Source organism: Dysidea avara, chromosome 7 (assembly GCF_963678975.1).
Source record: "Dysidea avara chromosome 7, odDysAvar1.4, whole genome shotgun sequence".
Taxonomy (NCBI): Eukaryota; Metazoa; Porifera; class Demospongiae; order Dictyoceratida; family Dysideidae; genus Dysidea; species Dysidea avara.
The window spans coordinates 28855672-28867455 of NC_089278.1; the positions used below are offsets into that span (position 1 = coordinate 28855672).

Here is an 11784-nt window from a genome sequence, read left to right on the forward strand (position 1 = left end):
GTTTGTAGCTACATCAACACAACTTGAGGTCATGTTGCTGATGACATCCTGTATTACATAGATTCAGCATTTTTTTTTGTAGGTCTATATACTAGTCGAAGATCAGTACAATATAGGGTCATTGATCACTGTAAACATACACATTACAGGTGGTTTTAATATCTAGGAATTTTAAGCTTGATTAGGAATCATAGAAATAATCACTGTTATGATACCAAATCGAACTTAATATTCCTAGTTTTTCCTTATGCTTGTTTAATTTTTTGTACCATAATTGTCACTAGGTTGTGAAGAGAGGTCTTCCACACACATCCAATTTACCTACTTTGGCAATCCATAACTTCAATAAATTGAAAAAAGTTATTGCCTTGACATTTGGCCAGTAGGGAATATATCAACATTATGTTGATATTCACTAGTGACCAAATGTCACAACATAGCTTAGTGGGTAGCTAGAACAGTTTCAAAAATGTATGGTAGTTTGAACCAACGTTATGCTCACAAAAGTGAACTGGATATTTGTGGAAGACATCTCTTTTCACAATTCCAGTAACTATAATGACAGGGAATACCACATCAAAAGAAGGAATGGCAGCACACTTATAATGAATGTGCACCCTAACTATCAAATACTGAAAAGTAAGGTGGCCATTACTCTTTGTTGTCAGTTATGTGCTCCCCATTGCACTACAAAGAACAACACGAGAAGTGCCTCTGCAACCAATCCAGTCACTACAGAAAGTAACAGATGAATATCATTGCAAAATGTAGGGAAGCCATTATGTGCTACTACAAATTGACACATCGAGCTGAGAAATGGAGTACAAAGGTATAAGTCCATGATACAAACATTGAACATAGCATAAGCAACCAATTGTAAGATGGGTTTAATTATCAGAAATTAATTATTGCTATACTAAAATGGCACTATATATATGGTTGACAAAGTGTGTGTATCAAGCTATTGTTTTGTATTTCATCTCATCTGATAGTTCCAAAAAAATGATGACGATTGTAACTCTATAAACAATTGTACAATGGTTAACAGTATGTGTAACTTCTTTACTGTAGGTTTGTGGCTGCTTTGGAAGCAATTACTACTTGTGATATCAATGGCATTTGTTCCCATCACTTTGAGAGGCCACAATAGTCAAATTTCAATTGCTGCTTAAAAGTTATGGTCACCAAACAATGAAGGAAACAAGCCAAGCCATGATTTAGGCTAGCATTTAGCAAAATTACCACAGAGAAACACTGCACAACTACTTGAGATTGATCTGTCATGATCTAAGATGATATAGTGGCTATTTTCAAGGCAGAGGTTGGCCAGAATAATTATAGTCAAGAGTAGTGCACAACCATCTAGCCAATTACTAAGAGGCATGCATGTTGTATCCAATACTCATTTCCACTGACTGCAAGCATGCCGCCATGCTAACATCATCCAGATACAGCCAAAGAATAGAGCAAAGAAAGAAGCTACAGCTAGTTGTTCCACTATTAATATCTGGTAAATGACTACTGTCTATTGAAACATCAAACAATTTTGTGTGCATTTTATAAAACATTGAAAATAATTATTGTGGAGTTCCAGTGATTGAGCCAGGGTTCTGTAACTATGACCCTGAGACATCTAAGATAATTATTATGGAGTTCTGGTGATGGAGCCAGGGTTCCGATAAATGGTAACTTTGACCCTGAAACATCGAAAATAGTTATTGTGGAGTTCTGGTGATTGAGCCAGGGTTCCGATAAATGGTAACTTCGACCCTGCATGTAACACCAAATTGGCACACATGCAAGAATGCAAGGCCGTCATGTGGAATATCTCTGCCAAAAATCACTGCTGATCCCAGAATGTTTGGACAAGAAGGTATGATTAAACGTCCTGTCAATAATTGGTTGCTAATCAGGCAGGCAGAAATTTAGTCAGTCATTAGAAAATTTTACTGAACAAATTATTTTAAAAAGCAGCCTACTAGATATTGGAAGCGTTTTGACTCTTACTGAAGGAATTTTTGGGCTTGATTATTATATAGATATTGGTTGGTTTCTTATCAGTGTTTTTTAGTCATGATCCAACATGCTCATTGACCTTAACATTTCCAGTTTAGAACACCGCAGACAAGTATCCAGTATCACCCTCCTCTACAAAATTGTTCATAATCTCATTGATATATCTCAGTCCTGTTGATTTAATCCCTGTCACCTTAGCACATGTTGCTGTCAGACCTTCAGTGCTGGCCACTGTAAAGCTTTAATAATAATAAATACTTACGTTTAAAGGAAGAAACTAATCCATCCCTCCCAGGAGACTGAGTGTGGCGCTCGACTAGACATTGGGTGGCCTGCAGTTCGAATCCTGGGGTAGGAGGGATTTTTTTCCTTTCTTTGGCCCTTTTCTGTTTCACCTTATTGTTAGCTAGGTCAAGTATTCTTCTTAAGTCTTCAGTTCCAGTTTGTTAGGGGGAATATCTATTTTACGGACCGGACCGGGCGAATTTTTTTTTTGTACGAGGTTTTGTAACTTTAATATTTCCATTTAATGGTTTTACGGAAATATCCATAAAGTGAACAGATATCAATTACTCGACCCTGCACAATCGAACGTAATCATTTTAGTTACACTGTAGACTATACAGCTAGACTCTGTACGTAGTTATGCTTAAGCTTAAACAGTCAGCGCGTTCACCTTAGGTCATTGAAGGACCCCGGCTCCTAGTAATGAATGCTATTTTTAAGACACGCATGCAATTAGCTAGTTAGCTATTCATTGTGTCCCTAGACCTTAATTGTTCCAAAGTGTCCCAGTGGTTCAAATATAATTGCATGCATTTAAAAAGACACATTGTACATAACTGACTACTACAGCCGTACTGAAATTCCACAAGACTAACAAGAGTGCAAAAAGTTGGCCACACTGTGATATGATGAGTTCACCATTTTCCAGCATTTTGAAGGCCCTTTGAAACATTGACAGAAAAGTTATGAGGGCGTTTACCCTTGGGCTCTCTTCTTGATGGCATGTTGTAGCGATTAGTGTCATTTTCTTTTCCTCCGGTACAATTCAATTTTAGCGGTCTCCCTGATGTAACTGTTCCTTTACCCCTAGGTGTCCCCTTTTGACGGCGACCTGCAGCAGTTGCCTGCACTGGGATTCTATACCCTCTTCTTAACAAACCAGGTTGAACAGTCAACTTTTCCCCTGGAGACCATGCAAATTGATGCAATGCAGAAGCAAGCTTCGCAGTGGTACTACTTGCACACATATCTTGATATCTCTTTACAAACTTTTCAATTCCTGAGACCATGTTATAATCTTGATCCTTTTGTTGCAGGTGTTTTGTCATGTCTTCCATTACAACTTTTAGCTGTGACAATGTTTCAGAATTCTGGTCAACGTTTGCATCTTCTTCAATTTGCATCTCTTCACTGATTTCACACGTGCCATCCTCAACAACGATTGGGATCACAGCACTCTCTTCTTCCTCGATCTCAGGGAATTGCCTTTTACTATCACAAAAAGTTTTTTCATCAGATGCCTGCGACACAGCTGCATACATTGACAAGTCAGCCTCTGCCTTTTCTCCTAATGCTATATATGCCATCAGCTTCCTAGATTCAGGGTGCATGGAAGGAATAAAATTTATACTTGACTTATGAAAGTTGATAGCAACTGCTGCCTGGTGACTGCATGGAGACCCATCACTTCCTAGAACACAAGTGCAGAACCCCACAGACATATCCACTGTATACACATCGCCAGTATCCCTTGAGCTTACAACCTTAAACTGATCATTGTTGTCCGTAGTGTATATGTTTTCCAGCTTAATTTTGCTTGCATTGATACCTTTGAACTTCATAGATACGTAGTGATCAAACCTGCAATGAGCTATGCTGAGCAGCTTCCTCTGATAGTAAAGTTCTAAAGCATCTGTCACAAAGTGAAACATTTGAATGAGATTGTAGGCTTTGACACGACTAAATATCAATTCTTTGAGAATTTTCATGCCAGCTTCTGAATAATTGTTGGTGTGATTACCACGAACTGGCAAAGAAACACGAAAGCAAAGAGCCCACTGGTGTCTCTTGGTCCAAAGAGCTTTCACATAATTGCAAAAGTGGGGGTACTTGGATGCTGTAGTGTGCTTTAACAAATCACTGTAGCTCTCATTTAGTAATAGCTCAGATTTGCTATACAAAAGCTTTTTTAGCAAATTAATTAATATCACACGATCTCCCTGAACAATTTTGTTTTTACCATCATATAACCATGTCCATCGTCTCTGCAAGAAGTGGAATGAGCAAAGTAACAATGTTGAAGAAGGCCATACTGACTGCAAAGCAGCTTGTTCTGCTGCACTGTCATCTGTAAGTATGACTTTAGGTCCAACACTTGTACCGCTGTTGTAAAATGCATCTTGCGGCCACACCTTTTTTAAATCTGATAAAGCTGAACATAATGTAGATTCCTTTTCATCTGATGTCAATGCAATTCCTAAAGGAATGGATCCTCCTGCATGATTAGTTGAAAAAAGAAAGACAGATGTATTGAAGCGATCAAGGCAGGAAGTTGAATCACAGTACATGACTTCTGCCGCTTGTGGGAGGTTCTGATGAGCTCTTGTCATCATTGGAGTACAAATGGTAACAATCATTGGCTGAATAGCACATTTACGTCTTTTTGGAGGCTTGCCAGAATCACTGCAATCACTAATTTCTCCATCATCAGCGGATTCTCCTTTATCATTGGGCTTCATGCTGTCAAAAAACTGTAAAGTTGCTTTCCCACCTATTGAATTATATTTTTCATTATATAACCTTATTTCTTCTTCGAGTTTTTCAAACATTGATTTTCCATTCTGTAGTCCCAGTTCTGATTTCCTCCATGTATCAAACAATCTGCTTACATCTTGAGGATTAGGATTGACTGATCTATCTGCTAGTGTGGCCTGTGTTGAATCTGGATCTCCCAGCAGTTGTGATTCGTGATAGTGTCTTGCAGTAGCAGCTGAATGGCCCAGAGCAAACAGTGTGAAGTATGCATCCTTTGTTTCTTGGGATACTGATTTAAAGCTCAAGGTATGAAAGCATTTGATCGGATGGTTATGCTGAAACAGAAGTTTGACATACAAAGGATGGCTACGCTGTAAGGAAGTAGCCTTGTTGTTTGTTGCAAACAATGTAACAGAGAGTCTTGAAGGACAATTTGTTTTTTTGTTCCGTAAGGTACTAACCATAGTTGGCTTTTTAGGCTTCTTGCTTTTAGCGCTTAGCTGCTTTGCTGTAAGTTGTTTTCGATAATGGTGGCAATGCATGTCCAGCTTATACAACACTCTTTTTAAAGATGGATTGTATGTGCGGGTCTTGCGATATGTGCATTGGCTTGACTGAAAAAAAGCTGTAATCCAATCATTAAATTCTTCTTTGGAATGCAAGTTAACTCTAAATTCTACATTGAAACACTCCTTAGGTTCACCAGAAAATGCTTCCTGTGTCAAATCTTCGTACTTCTCGATGACATAAGTGTATGACATATTTGTACTTGTAGATTTTGGTGGAAGAATTGCCTTTAACTCATTATTTAAGTCATCCCATGTAATAATACAATTAAAACTATCCTCAAATGCAGTTTCGTCAACTAGTTCCATCTTGGGTTCTGTATCAATTGATTTCCTACTTTCATCAAGTTGTAAAAGCTCAACTGGTTGCACCTCAGGTTCTGTAACAAAGGATTTATTGCCGTCATTGAGTGCTAAGATATTGACTGGTTGCACCTTTGGTTTCATAAACATTTTACCACTACTGCAAAAAGGATCCTTCTCTTTTAGTGGCAAACAATGATCCTTCTCTCCTAGTCGCACAGAGTCACTTAGTAGCGTGTCACGAGTTAACAATAACTTTGTGTTAGCCAACTCATTTGCTATTCTCTGACAAATTCTAGGCATTTCCACCTATAGTGAAGATAAATAATATTACTGTCAGTGATATAAACACCACATAAGATAGGACATAGAATTAAAGCACCACTAAATTAAAATACTACTGCAGACGACCGCAAAGTATGCATATGCATAGTACAGCCCTTCCATAAAGATATGCACCTGAAACATGATAAATTGGATACTTTTGTGCATGATCCTGAATATTAATGTTGATAGGACTGAGACAAATCGTAACAACTTCATTTCCTGAATGTCCAAACAAAACAAATTATTATGACATGGATATGCTATCTATGGTTGCACTTTAATTAGCATATACTAATATTCATAAAATTACAAAGCTTGTAGCAATAGCTATGGTGAAAGATCTGTAAAAAGGAATAAGGGAATATGAGAGTGCTTAAATTATCTGTATGATTTCATACCACTATACAAACACCATATTTTAGCTATGGCATAGTTCATACATAGCCTTGACTTATTATCATAAAAGCTGCCCTCGAATAAGAGCCACTGCTTGTATTTAAATATGCTGGTTGAATTGTTTGTAATACATGCACATTCAATACTGAATCCAGGAATATATTTAAGTCAGCTATCTGATTAAAACAGCACTTTTATGAGAGTATCTTAGTGTATAAAAGCATTTAAGGAATCAGGTCAGTTATTGGAGAGTCCATATAAATGCCCTGGCCTTAGTGCCACACAAGCCCATGGTAGTCTCTTTGAAAAACAGCCACCTTTGCATAATATCTGGTTAGTTTTCCTAGCTGAAAATCACAATAACCATGGCTACCAAACATGGCAAAATATTCAATGTGTACATCGTACAACATATGTACCTAGCTATTATTACATTGTACATGTACCTGTGTAAAAGTCATTGGGTAGTCCAGTAAGAGGCATCGGGCATACTGTATAATATGATACGAAACAACATTACTGTGTCAATGTCTTAATAACAGTAAATCCCTTACTTCTAACAGAAATACTCCACAGTCATACTGATTGTTCTGCTGTGGTATACTCTAATAACATTAAAATGTATTGTACATTTTCTACCAATATTACGCACACATTTAATCTTACACTCATAGTTTTGCATTGCCAAAGGTCCTTTGAAACAAGCTGCCGTTCATGAAAAAACATCCTAATTTTACAAAGCATAGCTCAATCACTAATTAAAGTATTTCACATACTTTAAAGATTCAAAACAACAAGTTTGTTCAGTGTTCAACGAATCATAGTATATCATCTTCTTATTGGCTAGTTCTATTGTCTAATTAATAATCAAATACTTTAGCAAAGGTGCCATACTATGATTACTAACCATCATTGTCCAGTGGCTGTCATTTGAAAAAATAGCAAGCAAATAATCACTCTCCAAAAAGTTTACCTTAAATTTAGCAAAAAAAAACAACAAAAAAACATAGTAAAGCTAGTAAATATAAAATTATATCAGTATACGTACCTTTGAGTACCAATTCTGCACACCAGAGTAGCCTGTCTCTAGTAGCTTCTTTGTAAAGAAACAGTTAAGAATAGTTAAACGTTGGGCACGACTCTGATGAAAAGCAGCTTTTCACAATTATGCTAACATTGTTACTAATTACCAAACCTTCTGAACATGATCTTCTAAAAGCCTTAGGTAGTCTGATATTACCTACAAAAACAGATACATAAAAAATATTACACTTGCAGAATCAACACTATGTAAGATATCATGAAGTATAGTTTCATGTTTACAATACACAATCCCTGAATATCTACAAATCTGAAAATGCTCGTGTGAAAAACTTTCAAGACTTATATACTTGAAACAGCTCAAAAATTAATTTTCACTATAGTGTAAGCAATCAATTGCTAATCAACTCAATCGTTGGAAAATATATTGAATGCATGTTGTACTATAGTACTGTCTAGAGGTAATGTTACACTTGCGAGCAGTTGACACTCGTGTAGCCCATTGTCGACCTGTGAATTTCTTTGGCATGTGTGTGTTAGTAACTCACCACATGTAGCCACAAACTCGAGCTCCCTCTGGTGGTTGCTCCAGTAACCGCATGCCTTCGCATGTGATGATTTCCAGTTTTGTGTCATGTCAAGTCAGGGCCTGGATTTGAGCACTTGTGAGGTATTGTAACATTACCACTGGGCGGTACTGTATATAAAACAGTGGGATTTAATGCAATGAAGAAGTGTCGCGGTTTGTTAAGTGTAATAATAACCAGGGTAAATATTCGACAAGCAAAATCCTTGAATCCTGTTGCAAGTGTTTTAACCAGCACCGATTCACATACATGCAATGTACATAATGACTTAGCTGTGAAGTGCTAACATTAATTGTACCTTATCTGAGAGCCACTGGTTTCCAGCAAGACAGTTGTAATATTCATCACCATGTTCTACAGTCAGCTCATACTCTGTACAATCCATATCGGTGAGGTCAATCACAGCTGACTCCCCTAGAAATGCAGTAAATCCAATTGTTCAATTATATCGGTGAATGCAAGACATTATTGGGACAAGCCTACATCTATACATAATACCGTAACCCACCATTAAAAAATGGTATGATTTTATTAATTAGAATTGTTAATACATTGTGGCATATTTTGAGTCGTAATATACAATTAAATCAGTGCATGTGTGCTCTATCAGTAAACAATTCAAGCAAGACGGACTAACAGGTACACGATTGAGCCTTTATACAAAGGCTCCATCGAGTCACCCCAACAAATGCACACTTAATTGGCCCAATTCAATTGCTTCTAACCACGATACTGGCAAATACTAAAACGTACTGTAAATAAAATCACACTTCTCACCTGTAGCAGTATCACTATGGCCCTCGCTACTTTCCATCTTTCTATTCCTTGGCACCCCCACAACGCCAGGCAACGACCCACAATAACGCGCCAAACAAATTACGTATTTAAGTAGGCTTCCGGAAACTCCAGTTTATGTAGCTACTGGTGTACGAAGTTAAAGTGGCCAACCCTCGTACAAAAAAAAAATTCGCCCGGACCGGACCGTCGGACCGGAAGTTCCTGTTTAGCAAGCCAAGTGTTTAATACGTTCAAGTTTATTTTTACGGACCAGACTAGAAATAGTCTGTGTGCCAGCCCACGAACATTTTTCCAGCTCTGTCGTGCTCGGATGATTGTAGCTTCGCATTGGTCTGGGCACTCTCGTGTTGGGCGTACGTATCTAGCTAGCCATAGCCCTACAAAGCCATGTAAATACAGTAACTATTAGCAACCTCTATAGCAACTGTTCACGTGTGAAGTTTGCTCGTTCATATCAGAGACGACAGCAATCTTGCTAGCTAATGCCCTTAGCTACCTGGTAGCAGCAAACGTTTAGCTAATAATATTATAGTGTCGAGCATGCTAGTGCTTTTCAGGTGATAGAACAAATCAAATGATTGAAAATAGTAGCTACTCACCAATATATCAGTCTGTACATGTAGCAGCTTGAAAGCTTTTCATACAACCAAATAATCAAGCATATGCATAGATAATGATTTGAAGCACAGCCTGAATTTGTAAGCAATAGCTACTGACCAAGGAACATATATCTGTTCCAAGCATCTTTGTTGCCATAGTAGCTACCACCGAGGGTGCCACTTTTCATCAGATCACTGATATCTGGTTGCCTTGGAATAATAGAATCACACTATTTTGCTGTCAGACTTTAATGCCCTCTCTCATAGAAGTTTCCTTTATTAGGAAACATTGAAAACTATACAGTGCTGATTTTGAAGACATTTCAATAAATTCCTATGCTGGTCATAAAGTAAAGATCCAGGTTGTCAACCAAGGCACAAAGCAACAGAATAAGTAATGCTAGTAATTTATATGCCACAGTCATCAAGATTCTCACGTATGCATGCACATTTACAAATTTAGAATATGCATGGACTCTGTCCATTGCAAACAAGCCATTTGAGCTCAAACATGAGAGCTATAGCTACATGCTATATAACATAAACATATGTAATTCCTGGTTAGGTTACTGACAGTGATGTATGTCACCATCATGCAGCATTAAATTTTTGGATATAACTAGCACTGACTGCTGAGTATGTATAGTTCATTGTGAGTCCATTAAAAACATCTTGCCTGATTGCACAGGGTAAACTGGCTGGCATTGATAAATCTGCAATTTGTCCATGCTCCTGTGGTGATCACTGCATGCTTTATCAGAAACCCTGAGTATAGTGAGTTGTATAATAATGCAATAATGCACGTACATTACTATTACTATTAATTGTAATTACATCCAATCATGAGTGGCCCATGCATTGTCATTTAATAAAATTTGCTTGTTAGATGGGACATGATGGAGGAGACATCAAGATCATTTAAGACGACACCAAGAAACCACTGTCACTAAGTCATTTGGATCATCTGGGGAAGACCCAATAACAGAGACTGTTCCCTCCCTTCTGCCACATCATAACCCAAGATGTAATTGTATACCAAACCTATGAAAGATATCAGAATTATTTACTATTTAATTATAATTGCTCCATCAATTAAAGGAGGAGATGTAGCTAATAGCTTGTAATAATGCACTCACATTATCAATTGTAATTACACCAAATCACATGCACCTTGATGTAATACAACTTAGTTTTGTAAGAATTGCTGTAGTTTCATGCTGTTGTGTTTCATTCAAAGTGGGGATGTACCTGTGTGTTTTTCGTAACCATTGTGTGGTTTGAATTTTTGAGTGATTATAACACCCTAATCTGTAAGTTTCATGTGGAAACTGGACTGGTATATGTGCACTGTAGTATTGCACATAAATTGCACGCACGCACGCACGCACGCACGCACGCACGCACGCACGCACGCACGCACGCACGCACGCACGCACGCACGCACGCACGCACGCACGCACGCACGCACGCACGCACGCACGCACGCACGAATTATGAGCCTTCTTGAGCTCTGCCAGTAAGCTCTTTTGTTCCACTTTGATACCAGTATGCAATGCTGCATGGTCAGATTTCCAGCTGTCCACTGTGTACAATTATCGTACAAACCAATATCACAAGAAAATGTTACAGTATAGCTTACTGTGTAATATCACAACAGTTTTTTAATAGTCTAGCATGCTATAGCTACGTATAAAATTGTAAGTATTATAAAAAAGGCCATAGTTATTTTTTTTGACTGGCAAATTTTCCTTGATCTGTATCAGAAGAAAAAGTGTAAATTAATTTGATCCAAGCTGCCGTTGGTTACACACTGAAACAATTTTTTGGCTCCGGCATGCAGCAACAGCTAACTATATTCTTCCAAAAAACTTCTTTCTCAGACTGCTCAACAGCTCAGTGACAACTAGCTATAGCTAGGCAACAACTAGCTACAGTGGAAGTTTACTTTCATGGACTACACTCTTATAGGCATAAAAATATGCCTCCATGGCTGGTCCCCAGAGAAGTCAAACATTGCCTTGCACATGGCTAATCTGCAATCTCTGTCCCTGAATCACCTGCACTGAAACTTTAAATTAACCATCTTATGACTTCGTGTACGCTTAAATCTTCACTCTTGTCCACTTTGAAACAATGGCACACCGCTACATTATGCTGAGATAGCTACTGAACACCACTATGATGGGGCCCTAAAACCCACGAAAAAACATCAGCTCTCACAAGCTTTAATTTCAGCCTTTAGAGTCTTGCACACGGAATTCAAAATGCACGCACGATCATGAAAGCAGCGATCCACGTGCATGCATGCCTTAATTATACCTCTTCCCGTCTGGTCCGTAAAATAGACCTGCTAAACACCTAGCTTGCTAAGCAGGAACTTCCGGTCCGGTC

General features: G+C 38.1%; 1 protein-coding gene across 1 annotated transcript; it reads right to left on the bottom strand.

Annotated features, from left to right (window-relative positions):
• Positions 1–2811: 2811 nt before the first annotated feature.
• Positions 2812–8857, bottom strand: LOC136261144 (uncharacterized). The gene is made up of 10 exons (XM_066055115.1): positions 8774–8857; positions 8295–8410; positions 7564–7608; positions 7417–7509; positions 7276–7341; positions 7145–7224; positions 7035–7095; positions 6923–6973; positions 6815–6859; positions 2812–5954 (listed from the first exon to the last, which is right to left on the bottom strand). Exons 1-10 carry the CDS (start codon positions 8808–8810, stop codon positions 2937–2939), a joined length of 3612 nt encoding a protein of 1203 aa, XP_065911187.1. The 5' UTR covers positions 8811–8857; the 3' UTR covers positions 2812–2936.
• Positions 8858–11784: the final 2927 nt, after the last annotated feature.